The 20,309-nt window shown below is 35.8% G+C and overlaps 1 protein-coding gene across 3 annotated transcripts in view; it reads left to right on the top strand.

Moving 5' to 3' along the window:
• PLPP1 (phospholipid phosphatase 1) overlaps positions 1-20,309 on the top strand; it is an 88,408-nt gene that overhangs the window by 22,062 nt on the left and 46,037 nt on the right. The window contains exons 1-2 of one of the 3 annotated variants that reach the window (XM_042986815.1): positions 6,362-6,446; positions 11,739-11,992. The exons of 1 other annotated variant lie outside the window; for it this stretch is intronic. In XM_042986815.1, coding sequence (XP_042842749.1) covers positions 11,980-11,992 — 13 coding nt within the window. In that variant the 5' untranslated portion in view covers positions 6,362-6,446; positions 11,739-11,979. Of the gene's footprint in view, positions 1-6,291; positions 6,447-11,738; positions 11,993-20,309 lie in introns of those variants that run through there. One more of the 3 variants, XM_007079942.3, reaches the window with a different exon arrangement.

Genomic DNA, 20,309 nt, shown 5'->3' with positions numbered 1-20,309 from the left:
CTTTCCTTCCTTTTTGTCCAGAGGACATATAAAGGTCACCTCTACCCACTCGCTCTTCACTTCTTAAATCTTGTCAGTCTTTCTGTTCCCAGTCCAAGTGCAGCAATTCTTCTGTCAGTGACCTCTTGTCTGTTCCTTTTCTGCTCAACTTCTTTATAAGTGGCATTTGTTAAGACCAGGTGAACTCAGTGGGTGCATGGCCTCATTGACCTGGGTTCAAATCCTAATTCTGCAACCTTTGTGACCTTGGGCAGGTTTCTTTATCTTCAAATCGATATAATAGTACTTACCTTTTCAAGTTAATTGAGATTAGAAAAGTGCAACACGTACCATACTGTCAGGATATAGGGTAAGAGTTAATTAAAAAGTAGCTACTGTTACTGGTATTTTTTTAAAGTGCCCCTTCATTTTTCCTGGCATTATCTTTTCTTTCATATTGTATCCTGTTTTCCTGGTAGTTCCTTCCCTGTTAGTTGGCTTTGTTGACTTTGTGTTTTCTTTCCAAGATTATGACTATTGTCTCTTTCACTGAGTGATAAAATCTCATGGCTTCACCTCTCCCCTTTATAATTGATAATTTCATATATTCATCTTTTTTCTTTTTTTAATATTTATTTTTTAGAGAGAGATTGAGAGAGAGCACGTGTGTAAGTGGGGGAGGGGCAGAGAGGGATGGGGAACAGAGGATCTAAAGTGGGCTCTGTGCTGTCATCATGGAGCCTGATGCTGGGCTTGATCCCATGAACTGTAGGATCATGACCTGAGCTGAAATAAAGAGTTGGACACCTAACCAACTGGGCCACCCAGTGACCCTTTACTTATGGACATCTAATGATCTTTTTAAAGGAGGGGTAGAAAACTTCTGTTCAGATGTAACATATAATGTGTCAATTAGCAGGAGGATTTTTCATGTGATTCTGGAAAGAACATGCAACACCTGTTTGCAAAGAAAGCAAGAAAAATACTGTATCCCTCTCTCCTCCCCATGTATTTTGTTCAAATTTAATTGGACACCAAATAAAGAACATTCCTTAAGTTTGGAATGAATACAACTTTCTATAAACTGCGCAAGTAACACAAAATAGTAAAGAGCCAAAAAGTTTTTATTTACTTTTAACCTAGGACTGCTAAAAGGAGAAAATGAAAGGGTTTGTACAGGCACATTTCACGAAAGTAACTGTAGACTTACTTGTTACACTCAAGTATACTATATGTAGAAAAATACACAAACATAGTTAAATTTACATATGCTGGATTTTTTTTTCTTTTTGAAAGGGAAAATATTTTTTACATAAGGGTTTTACCCACTACCTTTTGGTAAACCATGAACCCCTAGAAGCAGTTCCCTCACTGTTTATTTTTCTTGTAAGTTTTGCTGAAGTTTCACATTTCTGTAGTTTACAGCAAAGTTGACTTAGACTTTAGGATGGCTCAGTCAGCCCACATGTAGTAGATTAAGATGTATCCTAGGTCACACAGAGCAATTCCACCTTCATACCCAGTCCTACTGAAAGAAATCAATTGCCTGTATGTAGACCAACTTAGTTTCTAAGAATCATGAACTTGACTGAATGGGACCTAAAAGAAAATGTTTTTCTTCTTTCTCGTTTGTAGAGCAGGGAAATGGGACCCTGGTGGTTAGACTCCTTTCCTAAAAAAAATTAAAAAAATTAAAAAAAAAAAGGTGGTATGATGTGGTGAAAAGAAGAGGAACTTTGTTGAAATGCCGGCTCCCCTGCTTACCACCTGTGTAATAGTGGTTATTTGCCCTAGTGCATACCCACAAGCTGTGTACTCTTGAGTTAATTAGTATCTCTGAGTTTCTGATAAGATTTAGCCCAGAGATAGAGGTGGTACCTTGTTAACAGTTTAATAATTTGATGTATTTGTGTTTTTCTTTTTTTCTTAAGCCTTTAACAAGACTAATAATTTCATTAACCTGCAAAAACTGATGTAGTTAGTTGATCTGACTTTTCCTTCGTTTTCCATTTCATTCATGTTTGATCTATATTCTTTTCACTTTATTGAGCTTTTAAAAAATAAGTTACTGAAAATACTTTATTGTATTGAATGCTTATTTCATCACTTTTTTTAATGTTTATTTATTTTTGAGAGAGACAGAGACAGAGACAGAGACCGAGTGTGAGTGGGGGAGGGACAGAGAGAGGGAGGCATACAATCCAATGTAGGCTCCAGGCTCGAACTCACAAGTTTCAAGATCATGACCTGAGCTGAAGTCAGATGCTTAACCAACTGAGCCACCCAGGCACCCTCTCTCTTTTTTTTTAATGTTTATTTTATTTTTAAGAGAGAGAAAGAGCATGAGTGGGGAGGGTCAGAGAGGAGACACAGGAGAGGGTTTATTTAGAGAGACATCTTCCTATAACACTAACTTGAACACAGTATTCTCCATTACTATCCTAAAATATTATTGAAAATTATCTCTATGGCAGAGAATATTCCATTGCTTTTTAAATAGAGGTGTCTGTTTAGGGGGATAGATATGCTATGGTGTGTGTGTGTGTGTGTGTGTGTGTGCGTGTGTGCATGCGTGTGCCTGCCTTAGTCTGCTTGGTCAGCTGTAACAAAATGCCAAAGATATGGTGGCTTAAACAACAACTTTATTTTCTCATATTTCTGGAGTCTGGAATTGTAAGATCAGGATGCCATCATGGTTGGGTTCAGGTGAGTACTCTCTTCCTGGCTTATAGATGGACACCTTTTTGTTGTGTCCTCTCATGGCCTTTCCTCAGGCATGCACACTGAGAGAGAGATCTCTCTTTTTTCCTCTTCTTTTAACTAAAATGTTTTTTTTAAAGTTTTATTTATTTTGAGGTCTTGAAAGAGAGCATGAGTAGAGGAGGGAGAGAGAATCCCAAGCAGGCTCTGCACTGTCAGCACAGAGCCCGATATGGGGCTCTAACCCATGAACCATGAGATCATGACCTGAGCCAAAATCAGGAGTCAGACGATTAACCAACTGAGCCACCCAGACACCCCCCATCTTTTCCTCTTCTTATAAGACCAGTCCTATTGGATTAAGTCATTGGATTTATGACCTCATTCAACCCTAATTACCTCCTAAAAGACCTACCTCCAAGTATGATAAAATTGGGGGTTAGAGCTCCAACATAAGAATTCTTTGGGGCACTGAATTCACTTCATAGGGATGTGCTTCTACACATGTGTATATATAAAATATATGAGCAGTAGAGATAATAATTGTGATATATTTAACCTGAAGAAAGAGATTCATGCTTAGACAGTGACAGTCCAGTATTGAAGCTCATTATTGAAGATTCTTCATAAAGATATTGGAGTGTTATTGCAGGTGGTATAATATTATCATAAAAGGGTGGTTACCTGAGATACCCTTTTTACTCAGACCTCATAGACTACTCAGTTCTCACTCTCCTTAATGTCTCAGTATTTGACATTTTACCTTTCTAGATACAGGCTTGATACTCTTACCTCTGTTGGCTTTTGTATCACAACATTGCCCTATTTCTCTGTTGTTCATTCTTTGCCAAGAATGGCCAGTGTGTGCTGCTGAATGAAACAGATACAGCCCCTGCCCTCTAGAGCATGGAATCATCTTTTCTTCCTTTCTCTCCTACAGTCTCTGTTCATGATTTCACTATGGATATTAGTCATTAGCTGATTGTTTTATCTCTGTTAGTTTTGATTTTGGCAGTTTCTGAACTGTTTGATTCCCCTGGCTTAAGTTACCACTTCTAATGCCAATAACTTGCATATTTCTCCCTACTTCTGATTGTTATCCATTATTCATTTAGCCATTTAGTGTCTTTTCATTTAGAGCCAACTGTGTGTGTGCCTGGTGCAAAGAATACGAGAATGATAGCGTCTTTGCCTTGAAGTTGCTGACAGAATGTCAGAAGCAATATGTAATACAGTGTGATAGATGAGTCTATAAGGTGCCATGGGACAGATAAGTAAGGCATGCCTGCCTTGGACTGAAGGGGAAATGAGAGGGCAAGTATCCCCATTAGAAGGATGAACATATATGAAGGCACCTAGGGTTTTGAAAACATAGTATGTTCAGGTAACAGCAAATGGTTCAGTGTGATTGGAGTCTTAAGGGCTACATGGGGAAGAGTGAAAGATGAGGCCAGGCTAAGAAGTTACCAGATTACCCCAAAGGCAATATTCTCAATAATACTAAACTAATTTTGTTCCATCATAAACCACCTTCCACTCCTAACTTCACATTTCTGTCCGTGGGACCACCATTTTATTTCCAAACCCTGAAGTTCATCTTCAAGTCTGCCTCAGTAATTGTGACTAGGTGTGAAGTTGAGTCATTTCTATATTCAGAACACTCTTTCATGCATCCTTCTCTATTTTCACTGTCAACACACTACTTATCAGTTAGTTCCTGGATTGTTTCAAAGCTGTATGAAATGGTCACCTTTCTACTTTTTTTTTTTTTAAAGTGAATTTCTCACATCCTTTATCTTACCCTGTTGCTGATCCTGTCTGAACAAAGAGCACAGTGATATTTTACTTCCTATAGGAAAAGTCCTTTTTTAGGCCAGTATTTTAAATGCTTAATTCTTTCTATTAAACACAATAATCTCAAGCACTGTTTATCCCAAAAAAACACCCATAATTGAAGAATTAAGAGTAATCTGTAGCAGAGAACATTTTATTCCATTCACTTTGAGTTTTTTTATGAACATAATAAGTATTTTATACTGAACAAGCTTTTCCAGACAACACGTCTCCTGCCTCCCGGTCTTGCCTTCTTTTCACAGTTCTAATCTCTTAATTTATCCAGATCACTGGCCTCCTTGGGAGGCCATATATACATTGACTCTGGAATCAGCCTGTGTTGGAATCCTGGTTCGACTATTTATTAGTTTCAGCAAGGTCTGCATTTGTCTAAGCCTCATAATAACTTTGTGTGAAAAATGGGAGAAATGGTATTACCTACAGGGTTGTAGGTAAGGATGGAGTTACTCTGCATAGCATAGTGCCTGTCATGTGTGAGCATGTAATACATGTTGGCTATAAAATGTTATATACCTTGAAAAACCCCTTGCTCATTCCCTGTCTGCTCTTGTTAGTGCGACCTCCTGCTATGCATGCTTCCTTATACCACGAAATGCTCTCCTTGAGCCCCTCCCTATTGCCTATAGTTTACCTGCTGTTACAAGTTCAATTCAGTTGCTTTTTTAAAAAATCGTCTTTTCTAATTACTTTGGTTCACGTTGACCTCTGAATTCCTATAGGACCTTTTATACCATTTAAGAAATTAGCCATACTTTCTTTTTATGGTATTTCTTTGTAAATTTGCAAACAGTAAGAGTCATTTTTTGTCGTACATTCTGTGAGTTTTGGCAAATGCTTAGAGTTATGGATAACCATCACATTTAAGATACAGAACAGTTTCATCACCCCCTAAAAGTTTATCTTGGTATTACTTTTTAAACCATTTCCTCTAGTGTATATTCTGTGTCTACACGTACAGTTTAGGCTCTTGAACCCAGGGTCTGTTTTATACTAGTTGTGTCTCTCTGTATGGCCTAGGCTAGTACTGAGCTAGTAGTGAGTAAATGCTTGACTGTTTGAATTATATGAAACAAAGCATAAAAACATGGTAAACTTGAGCCTATTACAAAGCTATTAACTTATTTAACTTCTCTTTGGTCTCTCATTTTATTTGGGTGAAAATTTCATTTTTCCTGTATAACTTACTAAAGTGATTTGGAGCCTTGCCAGGGCTAATAAAAATCATTTAAAATTTATCTTGAGGATAAAGACTGAAAGACTAGTTTCTTTCAGTTTTTGTTATCAGATGTACTTATGGTTTCTATTTTCTTTCTTTCCCCTCGACTATTTTTGGCTGTTATGATATTGCTCAAAATTAATGTATTCACAAAGTTTTCCCTTTTTTTTCTTAAACATATTTAAGATACTGAACAAGTCAATTAAAAATAAATTAATTGCAAAATGTAAAATATAAATCCTTCTTGTTTTTTCAACTTTATTTTTCCATGGGCCAATTCCATGGGGATTTCTTTATTGTATGTTTTTAAAATCAGAGGTCAACGCAAGTAAGAGAATTTATACTTGATAAAGGTGGGGCTGATATGGACAAGCTAATGCTGCATGGTTTCCTTAATCTTCACTCTTGGGTATTTTGGAATATTGATCCTTTTCAAAAAGTACCAAATATGGTTAAGATTTGCATCCCATTCAGTAGACTTTACTTCCTAATGAAGTGAACTGAATTTAACCATGTGTGTCTTTTTTTCCCTTCCCCAACAGCTTCCATGCCTATGGCTGTTCTAAATTTGGGCCAAATATATCCATTTCAGAGAGGCTTTTTCTGTAAAGACAACAGCATCCAGTATCCGTACCATGACAGTACCGTCACATCCACTGTCCTCAACATAGTGGGGCTTGGTTTACCCATTTCCTCTGTAAGTAAATTAATAAGTAGGTAGTGATGGGTATGTTGTGCGGAAGTTGGATGAGGTGATGGAGTTGGGGTGGGAGCAAATCTGTAGCACTGTCTTCACCAGTGGTGATATGGTGAATGACTGAGGAGGACACCCACTGTTTTAACCTAGAGACATTGTTACTTCAGTTACAGGGGGATGTTACCCAAAACAACTTGATGTCATCCTGAAGAATTAGAGAATGATTATTTTACAGTGGAAGGGTTCATTTAAGTCATTTGGACCAACCCCTTTCAGTACATCAGTGAAGAAACTTAGGCCCAGAAACTTGCTTAAGCCCAGTAAGCTGTTTTATGGCAGAGCTATAACTAAGATGATGCTTATTTTATCCTATTTTAAATGAAAATTGAAGCTATAAAAAGGAGATAGATTTATTTATTAAAATTGAGAAAACACTTCAGCACAAAGAATATCAATACATATGCAAAATAAAATCCTCGGAATACATTAAAACTTACTATTTTAAAAATAGTATGACCTAGATAGTTTATCGGTTTATAGGATAATTTTGGTTTTCATTTTTTTCAAATACCTGGAAACTTTCCTTCTAGGTTAAGTTTCACAAATTAGGGTTAGGATTGACCAATGAGATTTTGTGATTACTATCTTTTATTTATTTTTTTTTTTCATGATTACTTTTTTTATCCTTGGCTGTGATTCCTGAATCTTGCCCTTTGCTGTTTCTCTTTATGTGACTTGGAAATAGAAGAGAAGGAGCAAAGATTTACCTCATTGAGTGTCTTGGGAGTGCAGCAGTTCCTGGTGTATTTCTCCTTTTGACCAGTTGTCTTTTGGCAGTTGGCTTCCCCAGATGGTTGACTTAAAAATTTTGTCTTAGCAGACCTCGCAGGCTTGTTTCCATCATAAGACTGGCTAGCTTTCTTTCCCTATTTTGCCCTGATGGCTAAGAATAATAACCTAACTACTTCTTTGGTTTTCCATTTCATACCTGAGTTCTTTTTTTTCTTTTTCACTAGCAGATTTTTGTGTTGTTTTGTTTGTTTTTGGATGGTCTTTAGCACTTTATTGTGGAAGGTAAAGGGTACTGGGTTTTTTGTAATGTATCAAGATATATTAAATATTTCCTTTTATTGTCTACACATTCTAATTTGATTGTAAGTACTTTCATAGGATTAAAAGAGGAGAAAAATCTGGGATTTACTTTAGGGAAATAATTAATTTTTCCCTAAAAAGTAATTTCCATCATAATTGGTAAGGTTTATTTTAGGCTTCAAGCTTTTGAAACATTGTGCAGCAAAGCGTATAGTATTCCTACTTAGATGAAAATAGACTGTACTGTCTTACGGTAACTGTACTTTGTATGAAGTGCAAGGTATTTATTGCAGCTGTTATTTTGAGCAGCTATAACCAGATAAAGTTTTTAAAAACTATCCCTTTCCTTGAGGAGATAATTGTTTGACTATCAGGAAGTTACTTTTAGTTGTTTGACTTGGTACATTTTATCTGTTTCTTTACAAAGGTTAGTTATATAAATAATAGATACTCATTTCTGAGTTTAAGAAAATCTGTTATATAAAGGAAAAAGAAATCACCCTTAGTTCTACCACCTGAAGACAGTTAATATTTTGATGTTATTTCCTTTAGTTGGACATTTTTTTTAGGTCATTATGAACACATTGGAAATTCTGTTTTGTTCCTTGTTTTTTTTTTTTACTAGTTTAATAACATTTTTTGAGTTATTAATAAATATCAAGCACCTTTTAAGTTAATAGCAATAAAGCTAAATTTTTAAAAAACAACAGGAAAAGACTTAGATAGGAATCCTTGGGTTCTTCAATACTAATTCGCATAAGGTTGCTATTGAGTGAAATGACCTGGTATAGAAGACAATTTTATTTTCTGTAAAGTGGTTTGTGTTTGATGTAACTTAATATGCATACATACTTTATAATTGGATGAGTACTAAGATTTTAAACAGTGACTTTATTTTACAATTTGAGGTCTATAATCTTTTTTAAAAAATGCGTTCTGTACTTTTTATCAGCTAATCAAAAAAGATGCAACATTCAGAAAATTATAGATTTCTATGTTTTTGGTCTTAAGGTTTCTTTTTGGGTTTTAAGAATCCACTTTTTATATGACATTTTTTTTTTTCCTCTCCTTTTGACTTCAAGTAGGCTTATCTTCTCCCTCTGTAATTCCTCATACATTACTTTCGTAAATTTTTACATTTCTAGAAAATGGTAAAATCCTGAATTTTCATGCAGACTTTCAGAGTAATGATAGTAATGATAAAGTAAGTGTTAAATCCCAAATCCCTGTGTTACAATGAATTAGTATACTTTTTCTAGAGTTTAAAATGTATACAGTTTGGGAATAGAAAACTATTGTCTGTGTTTAATGGGTTATTTTACATTGACTTGAGTAGTGAGTGTGAGTAGTTGCTTTTTTTAAGTCTTTTTTTTTTCTGGTTGAAACTTTTTTTTAGGTCTTGATTGCTCCATGGTATAACCTTGTAGTAAAAATGTTTAGCCTAAAGTAATGGTATAGACTATTTTCTGTGGCCAGCTTATAAAAACTCCTAAAGAGACACTGTATATTATTTAGTGATGTCAACTGAATCATGACCAACTATGGGTATATTTGGATATATGTGAAAAAGGCTTAGACTGTTTATATATAAATTTTCTTATAAATTAGTGAGGAACAGATGAATGCCCTAAAGTAAAGTGAGCAAAGGACATGAACAGAAAGTTGTCAGTGGAAGACAAAAATTGCCAAAAAATATTTTTAAAAAGATGTGATTTTTAAAAAAAATCAAAGGAGTTCATTTTAATTTCATTTATTTATTTTGAGAGAGACAGAGTGTGAGTAGGGGAGGGGCAATGAGAAAAGGAGACAGAATCCCAAGCAGGTTCTGTGCAGTCAGCATGCAGATCCCGAGGAGGGGCTCGAATTCATGAAAATGTGAGATCGTGACCTGATCCACAATCGTGAGTTAGACGCTTAACTGACTGAGCCACCTGGGTGCCCCAAAGGAGTTCATTTTAAAGCAACACTGATAAAATGGTTTGGCCTGTTACATTGGCAAAGGTAAAATCTTTCCCTAGCTTGTCAAGTGTATAAAACAAGTATTCTCATATCCAAAAGTGGGTAGGATTATAAATTCATGTTAGATGAATATATGATTAGACCTAGAAGTTATGTTTCAAATAGTTTACCCTAAGGAAATAGTACCAGTTTCTTGCAGAGAATTAGTTACAAGAATGTTTATTACAACATTATTTTTTTGTAGTAGAAAATTGGAAATAAATTAGTTCAGCTTTAGGAGACTGTTAATGATTTACCCCAGTGATGAAATACTGTAATATCCATATATTTTATAGTTTTTGATATTTGTTATACTAGAAAGATCTCTTTAATATATTAAGTGGGAAGGAGAAACAGAAGAGTGGTAATGGTTCTCTCTGAATAGTGAGATTATTAGTATATGAGATTATTTCATTTTATCTCTCATATTTCCTATTTTATTTCCTCCCATGAACACATACAATTTTTCAAATAAGGAAGGCTATTTAGAAAATTTTTTTTAATTTAGTAATTTTAAAACCCACTAGAAAGTTTCCCATTTTCATTTTGATAAACATGAAGCTTAACTGTCTGAACTGTATACCCATTTTCACATAGTTTTTCCAGAAGCTTAACTGTTCAGGTGGTTGGGTTTAGTTGTCTCCAAGAAAGTACCAAAATAAAAGATTTAAATAATGATATTTATAAAAATATTCCTTTTAATGTTTATTTTTGAGGGAGAGAGAGTGTGAGTGGGGGAGGGACAGAGAGAGAGGGAGACATAGAATCTGAAGTAGGCTCCAGGCTCTGAACTCTCAGCCCAGAATCTGATGCGGGCTCAAACTCATGAATTGTGAGATCATGACCTGAGCCGAAGTTGGACGCTTAACCAACTGAGCCACTCAGATGCCCCTAAATAATGATATTTTGAAGATGCATAATAAATCAAAATAAAAATTCCACTCCTTGTCCTTGTTGGGTTGTCTGTGGACTTGAGTGGATTTACTGATAAACCCATATCTATCTCCTTAAAGACAGAAATTTTGTCTTGCATGTAGCGGTATACTATAATCCAATTCTGACGGTAACCACCCAGAATTGGCATTAGATTCCACTAGTTTAAGGTCATAGTCTCCAAAAAGACTGTCCTTACTTTAGTTGTCAGATGTAAGTTTGAGGGTCCGCAGGTCACCCACACTTCTAACCAACTGGCTACAAATCTAGAGGATTTCCATGACTTTCTACCCCTACAAGACTGCCCTCACTTGAGATAGCAGTCACAGGTTTGGGGGTCTCCAGGCCACCTATACTTCTCATCAATCTACTACAAATTTGGAGGCTCCCAGGACCTCAAGTTCCCTTGAGGGAACCCTTGAGGTTCCCTTAACCCTCAAGAAATGGGGTTAGGGGAAGCCTGAATGCAGAACTTCTCTGCCCTCTCCCAGTGGAATCAAGGCTTGTCGCCCTTCTAGCACTCTGATGGATTCATCAAGCTTCAACTGTCTGGTGTTTTTATTGGGGTTTCGGGGTTTCATTTATTTCATTCATATTTGATTAAGTATGATTTACTGAATCATCGGCCATCTGATTAAGCCTCAATCTTCAGTCCCTTTGGCTTCCTTAGGGCTCTAAGCTCCATCCCTCTGATCACTTGGTTGATCTTTCTGGTGACCAGGACCCTACTGTGAGTCATCTTGTCAGCATAAACTCAGGTGTGATCTAACAGGTTCATGAATAACAAAGATACTCCTGTGACTTAGGAAATCCCAGGAATTTAGTCTCCTCTTAAGAGCCAGAGACAAAGGCCAAATTCTGTGTTATAGACACATCTTTCTATCTTTAACTCTATGGACTTGGTGTCTTGAACACAATTCTGCACTCAGATGTTGATAAAGAGTAATCTTTTTAAATTTTTTTTTTTTAACATTTATTTATCTTTGAGACAGAGAGAGACAGAGCATGAACAGGGGAGGGGCAGAGAAAGGGAGACACAGAATCCGAAGCAGGCTCCAGGCTCTGAGCTGTCAGCACAGAGCCCGACGCGGGCCTCGAACTCACGGACCGTGAGATCATGACCTAAGCCGAAGTCAGACGCTTAACTGACCAAGCCACCCAGGTGCTCACCCGATAAAGAGTAATCTTAAGAAGAAGTTTTAGGTTTTCCTTTTCTTTCAGTCTCCCAAGTAACGTTTACTGAGGAATTTGATGTTTTGTCCCTTACAGGATTTCTATTATTAAAGAAAACATAATGCTGACCCTTATTAAAATGGTGATGAAGACTTTATTCAAGATTATTGCAATAGGAACAAGAGATGGAGTTCATCTCTGAATACAACAGAGGCAGACAGTGTGTGAATATCAGGAGATGGAAAATTACTAAGAGAATACTTCAAGGGTAGTGGGATTCCTGCAAAACTGACCTGACAGGATTCTTGTTCAGGGTATACCAGGAGCTTTTCATGCTATGTTTGAAAGAGGTAATGTGTAAATTTGGTATATTAATGATTATACATCCATTTAACAGAACACTTGAAAATATTTTGATAAATCTCAATTTATATTGGATGTACTTAAAGGTAAGAAAAGTTACATAAATATTGAGTATACACTGCTGATTATGAAAACTGAAGTTCTCTTAGTTTCATAGTAGCCAAACTTACTGAATTTCACTGTTGTTTTCCTAAATGCTATGTCTTTTTAAGGGATTCATTGGAAAAAATATCTTGTCATAAAATCTTAAAAATAGTTTCAGGGATTGTTATGCAATGCCTTTGCTAAAGTTAAGGGATGAAGAACTATTGCTTCACATGCTAGGCACAGCTCTACTAAATTAGTGGACATTATTTTCTAACTTAAATAGGTTGAATGTTATTTCAAGACGAGAAACCTGATTTTTGAGAAGCCCTAAAATCTACTACATGAATTTCATCAATGAATTATATGTGAGAAGAATATTGAAATTAAAATGTTGATTTTGCTTACCATAGAAATTAAGTCGTCTTACCATATAAATTGCTTTCAGAGTTCTATTTCCTCACCACACTTAGATCTCTTTATCACCCCTCACTTTTTCAAGCAGAAAGGACATAAATTTTTATTTAAATGTTTATTTGTTTTTGAGAGAGCTAGACACAGAGCACAAGCTGGGTAGGGTCAGAGAGAGAGGGAGATACAGAATCTGAAGCAGCTCCAGGCTCAGAGCTGTCAGCACAGAACCCGATGGAGGGCTCAAATCCACTAACCATGAAATCATGACCTGAGCCAAAGTTGGACGCTTAAGCGACTGAGCCACCCAGGTTCCCCAAAAGGGACATAATTTAATTTGGTGAACACTGAGTTGGCAAAATGGCCAAATACAAATGTATTTTTGATGGATATAATGACATTAGTATGCAGTTATATTAAGATATATAAAAAGGTCAAATTTATCTTTTTTACATTTGTTTTATACAGTTTATTTTGAGAGAGCGAGCGAGAGAGTGATTACAAGTGGGGGAAGGGCAGAGAGAGAGGCAGAGAGGGAGAGGGGCAGGAAGAGAAGGAGAGAGAATCCCAAGCAGCGACTGTGCTTTCAGTGCAGAGTCCAACACGGGGCTTGATCTCAAAACTGTGAGGTCGTGACTTGAGCTGTAATTAAGAGACAGATGCTCAACTGACCGAGCCACCCAAGCGCCCCAAATTTATCTTCTTTATGTTAACTCTCAACCTTTTTGTAAAACAGACCATTTTTATTTTGCAAACTTTTCATCTCTGAATGTATGAAAATATTTGCATAGCAATACTTGTATTTTTTTCATTATGGACTAAAGAGTCTGAAGGCAGAGTATGTCAGTATGACTTATTTTGGAAGTATCATCTGACATACTTAAGATAAAAGTGTAAGCATTTGGGGTGCTTGACTGGCTGAGTCAGTGGAGTGTGCACGAGGTGATGAGTTCAAGCTCCATGTGTGGCATGGAGTTTACTTAAAAAAAAATGTAAGCATTTGTGTTAGTATTTCATTAATTTATTTTTTTCTTTCATAAATAGTATTTTGATAACTATAGATGGGGATGTTATATACTTTTTTTTAGGTTTTAAGAAATTGGTTAAACTCATGACCCTGTGTCTTTGAAAATTTTTTTGTAATTAAAAATAAATTTATACCTTGGATTTGGCAATGAGTTTTTAGGTAACAATACCAAGAGCATGGTCCTTGAAGTAAATAATGGTAAGTTTGGCTTCATTAAAATTAAAAATTTCTGCTCTGTGTATAGTATAGCAAGACTGAGGGAAAATATTTACAAAACACATATCTGGTGAAGGACTTTATTTGAAATATACAAAGAACTCTTAAAACTCAACAATATGTAAATAAATAGCCCAATCAAAAAGTAGGGAAAAGATCTGAACAGTCACTTCACTGAAGTAGATATTATATAGATGGCAAATAAACATGAAACAATGGCCAGTATCTTAGTTCGGTAGGGAATTGTAATTTAAAACAATGAGATACCACTATACACCTATTAGAATGGTTAAAATTCAAAACACAACAGCAACTGCTGGTGAGGATGTGGAGCAACAGAAGTTCTCAGTCATTGCTGTTGAGATTGTAAAATGCTTTAGCCACTTTGGAAGATAGTTTGTCAATTTCTTGGAAAAGTAACCATAATCTTATCATATGATCTAACAGTCGTGCTTCTAGGTATTTATCCAAATGAATTAAACATTTTATGTCCACAGAAAATCATACAGTATTTACAGCAGGATCTTTATTCATAATTGCCAAAACTTAGAAGCCACTGAGATGTCCTTCAGTAGGTGAATGGATAAACTGTGGTATGTTCATATGATGGAATATATACAGTGTTAAAAAGAAATGAGCTATCCAGCCATAAAATGACATGGAAGAACCTTAAATGCATAATGTGAAATGAAAGAAGCCAATCTGAAAAGACTACATACTATATAATTCCAACTATATGACATGCTGAAAAAACTCTGGAGACAGCAAAATGATCTTTGGTTGAAAGGGGTTTCAGAGGAAGGATGAGGGATTGGTGTACAGAAGGTTTTGGGGACAATGAAACTCTTCTGCATGATGTTTTTGTGGTGGATGCCTGTCATTATGTGTTCATCAAAACGCATAGAAGGTACAACAGAAAGAAACCCTAATGTGAACTATAGAGTTTGGTTAATAATAATATATCCATAATATATCCGTATTGGTTCATCAGTTAAAGACATTGATAATGGAGGGAAATTAACGGTTGTGGTTGTGGAGAGGGAATGTTCCTGCTCAGTTTTTTTTTTTTTAAATCTAAAATTGCTCTAAAAGATAGAGTGTATTAATTAAAAAAAAATGTTTAAAGAAAAAAATTTGTTCATCAAGTCTAGTGAAATGTCAGTGTTCTTTGGCTAAATATTAGTAATGATTGCTAAAAATGATTATCCTTGTAGTTAATGAATATTTATATATTCATTGCTAGGAGTAGGATTATATGGTAGGAAACTAAAATTTCAGGGCTACGCTTCATCTTATTTATGTTAACTCATAGGAGTATTTTGACTTCAGATTATTGGTTCCCAGGAAAGGAGTTCAAAATTGGTTGACAGTTTAATAAATAAAATAAAATGTTTTACTTTATGACTTAGTCTGGCAAAGACTTAAATTTAGAAAACATGACAGTTACTTACAAATTCAGTGCAAGCTTTCAGTTTTTATAATGAAAAAATAAGGAAACAAGTCTTGTGACACAGTCCGATAATTAAGAGAATACATGTGTGGGAGATGTTTAGTACATTTTATGTAAGGGATCATTGCTGTTTCAGGTTTTATTACGTAATAAAACTCAAATAATTTAAAAATTTTTTAGCATCCTGAAAACTAATAGGTTGAATTTAGAAGCTTCTTTTCATAGTGAAGATGTTATCTAAATACAGGTTCACAGTCCATTATCCCAAACTCTTGGAGTCAAAACTTTTTGAATTTTTGAAAGGTTGTGTAATTTGTATATCTTATGTAGTGTTCTCAGCAAGAGTCTAACACATATTCAAAGACCTTAATATCTGTATAATGAAATATGACTAGTCCCAATTAAGTGAGGTAAATAAGGACCAGAGTCATTCCTTCATTTGTTCAGGTTGGATTTGGATACCAAATGTTAGGAAAGAACTAGGATTTTGAGGCCTGGGATCTTAGAGTAAAGGATCTTTAAGCCCTTTAAAGAAAGCTGACTTAAAATTATTTAATTTCTTGGTCATGTTACGTGGTTACTTTAAACAAATATTTGAAAATCCTAAATTTAGTTTTTGTTGAAAACAGGACTTATGTTTAAAAATGTAAGCTTAAAACTGCTTATGTGAAACTAACTCATTTGTGATGGGAGTGCAGGATTGGTGATGTAAGTCCTAAAAAATAAGTGTATCCAATGCAGTAGAGGGATTTTGAATACTACCTTATTCAGTAATTGTGAAGCATGAGCAAAAATAGTGTCTGTAAAGAAGTCACTCGTGAAACATTTTGGTGTTTCCTGTAGCTATAAATAGTTTATGTCATTGTATCTGGCTTTCTACAAGATCACTTAATATTTTATTGTAGCCAAATTCCTGTGGGCTCCTTCTTTAAATAAGAATTAGAAGAAATTCTCCAACATTTTTATTAATTATTTTTAAGCTTTCATATTTGGAATGAGAATGAGAAAGGGTCTTAAAAATGACAATTTGCTGCTTTTATCATGAACCTGTGTTTCTAACATGACAAGAAATAGAATTCTGTATTACTTGTAGAAACAACACTTGTGTTTTTACTTGTGGTTTTGGCTTGTGAACAGTCAACACCAGTTCAGAGCATTGTGTCCGAATAGCTTCTTTTTGGAAAGCAGGTCCCAGTTGCTGCCTTATCAGTAGCTGCTCACCGCAGTGGGTAGCAGCCGAGAGGAGTCTTTTTAATTAAGCTACTTTCCAATAGCTCTTCCACAGGTGTGGTTGTCTTGGCTTAGAGGGTGGGGGTGGAAATCCAATTTGTGATCTTGTTGTATCTAGAGGGATTATAAGCAGAGGTCACTGGCAGGGCAAGAAAAGTGGGATGCATGGTCTAGTGATTCAGTGATTTTCTCAGTAGAACATGTGGTAGTTTTGAAGCACAGTGTACAAGTTGTGTGTTTAGTTAAATACACATACGTGTTCTATACATTCTTACACTTGAATGTTAATCTTCTGATATACCTAAAAGCATTCTTCGAGGAGCTCTCAAAATTTGAGAGAGAGAGAAAAAATATTTCTGTATAATTTTTATATAATTTCTCTGTAACTTGGGGGTGGGGAGTATACCCTTGTTTAATTTTAGCAGATTATCTGTTACCTGTTATCTCCAGCGTGGAGATTATTTCTGTTTCATGTGTCCCAATAAGAAAATCATGGGGCAAGGAGATGAAAAGAGTAACTGATTGGGTGCCTGGGTGGCTCAGTTGGTTAAGGGTCCGACTTCAGATTAAGTGATATCTCACAGTTTGTGAGTTAGAGCCTGGCAGAGGATTCTGTGCTGACAGCTCAGAGCCTAGAGCATGCTTCAGATTCTGTGTCTCCTTCTCTCTGCTCCTCCCTCGCTTGTGTGCGTGCGCTCTCTCTCTCTGTCTCTCTCTCTCCCTCTCATAAGAAATAAATAAACTTAAAAAAAAAAGAGTAACTGGAAAGGCATCCATTTTGTTTACTATAGAATTTTGCTTATTCTCTTTGAAATTATTGTAGTTTGGCTGCTCATTGTTTGGCTTAGAATTTTTTTCCTATAGGGTAAATGGAAGGCTGTGTTCTTTTGTGGCTTTTGTGTATGAATTATTACAATGTTAGAGATTTTTAAAAATCTCCTCCTAGCAGTTCTCTGAGGCTTGTAGGTGTTTTTCCTTTATAGCTATCAAAGGGTGGAGTTGGGATATTAACCTCAAATCTACCTTACTCTGTAGATCACATTCTTTTTGACAGTACTTCATTGTCTTCAGTGTGGAGTGGGTCTGTTTTGATGAAAGTGGGTAAGCCCAAAAGAGTACAACTCTTTGATTTTGATTTTCTTTTATTAGTTGTAGTTATGAATGTGAATCAAGGTGGTGAAGATTAGATTAGGGAAGAGTGGCAGGAAGCTTGGGTTAGTGATAGCCACTAAACCTTGCAGTGAAGCTTGTCTGTCTATGTTGACTTTATCTGCTGGAACAGTTTCTGAATCCTCATCTAAACTCTTTTAAGAGTGAAAATGTGAATCTGATTCTTTGCTCCATTCCTGAAATTCAGTGTGACTTTATGTAAGTCACTTAATCTGTTCATATGTATTTCTCTAACTTGAAAAAGGATGCTTTTGTGTCTATCAGAAAGCCATGAGAAGAGGGCTTGTTTCACTGATGCAAACATCATACTGGTTTCAAAGTCTGACCTTGTTCTTAAGGATAGGGTTAACTGATTTTGCTCCTAGTATAATATGTAAACCACTTTGGTGTTGTATTTTGGAGAAAGGTACTCTCAATTATTCACCTTTTAAGTGGAAGCAAAATGCTTTGCATGTATTTTTTTTCCTCAATCGTTTCCCATTGTCTAACTTTACTACTTGTTTAGGGCTTTCATAAACTTTACTGTAGACCTTTGAGCAACTCTAGAAGAACATCTGGTGGTTTATTGTACTTGATATAGTTCAGTAGCCTCCTTGAGAATTTTTGAAGAATAAGCTGATCCTCCCCCTCCCCAAATTGGGTAAGAAATTCTCAATTCCCTTAACTTTTCAACTTCAAAGATCCAGTTCATTGTCTGTTTCAGCCATTTAACTTCTAATTTTTTTTTAATATAATTTATTATCCAATTTGGCTAGCATTACAGTGTGTAAAGTGTGCTCTTGGTTTTTGGGGTAGATTCCCATGGTTCATCACTTACCTACAACACCCAGTGCTCATCCTAACAAGTGCCCTCCTCAATGCTCATCACCCATTTCCACCTTTCCCCCAACCCCTCACCCACTCTCAGTTTGTTCTCTGTATTTAAGAGTCTCTTATGGTTTGCTTCCCTCCCTCTCTGTTTGTAACAATTTTTTTGCCCTTTCCTTCCCCCATGGTCTTCTGTTAAGTTTCTCAAGATCCACATATAAGTGAAACCATATGATATCTTTCTCTGCCTAACTTACTTCACTTAGCATAATACCTTCCAGTTCCATCCACGTTGCTGCACATGGCAGGATTTCATTCTTTCTCATTGCCAAGTAGTATTCCATTGTATATATAAACCACATCTTCTTTATCCATTCATCAGTTGATGGACATTTAGGCTCTTTCCATAATTTGGCTATTGTTGAAAGCACTGCTGTAAACATTGGGGTACATGTGCCCCTATGAATCAGCATCAACCGTTTAACTTCTGTGATCATGTCCTAGTTGATGCCATTTCCGATAACTTAAAACCCTCCACAGTTTGAGTTTTAAGCATTCTGCTCTCTAATCATCACCTTGATGGAAACAGTTCCTGTCAGTCACCAGCAGTTTATAAATTGTTAAGTCTAGTGGTCTTTGTCTTACTTGATCTATTAGCAACATTAAAAAAAAACACTTAAAAATGTTTTATTTTGAAATAATTTTAGACTCTCATACGAGTTACAAAAATAGTTCAGAGTTCCCTCTTCCCTTGACTTAACTTCCTCCAATGATAACTTGTTTGATAACTGTGATAAAATTCTGAGTATTATTAACTAATATACACTCCTTAATCAGATTTCACCAGTTTCTACATGCAGTTTTTTGGTGTGTGTGTGTGTGTGTGTAAAATTCTATGACATCACACGTATAGACTCGTGTAACTGTTCAGAACTGTTGATCACCACAGAGAAACTCCCTCAGACTGTTTCTTTCTAGTCACACCCTCCCCCAGTCCCTAATACTTGACAACCAGTGATTTATTCTGCATCACTATAATTTTGTCAATCATGTTATATAAATGGATTCATGCAGTATATATCCTTTTGAAATTGACCTTTTTTTTTTTTTAATCCCTGGTATGCCCTTAAGATCTGTATAAGTTGTTGAGCGCATTGATAATTGATTTTTTTTTTACTTTTGAGTAATACATGAATGTATCACAGTTTATTTTTCTGTTTGTCTGAGGGACATCTTGGTTATTTCCAGTTTTTGACTATTACAAGAAAAGCTCTATGAGGTTCATTTTTTTGTATCTGTGTATGGATGATCAATTATTTAGTCCAACGTCATTTGCCATAAAGACTCTCCTTTCTCCATTAAATTGCTTTTGTATCTTTGTAAACAACAACAACAAAATAGTTGGCTATACTTGAATGGGTGAATATAAGTTTTCATTTTTCTAGGGTAGATACCTAGTAGTGGAATTGCTGAGTCTTTTAATAAATGTATGTTTAAATTTCTAAGAAACTGCCAAACTATTTTCTACATCATTTTACATTCTTAACAGAAATGTATAGTCCACTAGTTCTGCATCTTCCCCAGCACTAATGTTGTATTTTTATTCTAGCCACTTTTTTTTTCCTTTTTTTAATGTTTGTTTATTTTTGAGAGAGAGAAAGAGACACTGAGTGGGGAAGGGACAGAGAGAGAGGGAGACATAGAATCTGAAGCAGGCTCCAGGCTCTGAGCAGTCAGCACAGAGCCTGATGCATGGCTCTAACTCAAGAACAGCAAGATCATGACCTGAGCTGAAGATGGACATCCAGCCCACTGAGCTACCCAGGCGCCCCTATTTTAGCTATTCTAATTGGTGTGTAGTGATGTGTCCTTGGGACTTCAGTTTGCTTTTCTCTGATGGCTATTGATG

Source organism: Panthera tigris, chromosome A1 (genome assembly GCF_018350195.1).
Source record: "Panthera tigris isolate Pti1 chromosome A1, P.tigris_Pti1_mat1.1, whole genome shotgun sequence".
In the NCBI taxonomy this organism is placed as follows: Eukaryota; Metazoa; Chordata; class Mammalia; order Carnivora; family Felidae; genus Panthera; species Panthera tigris.
This window is presented reverse-complemented; position numbering and strand designations above follow the sequence as displayed.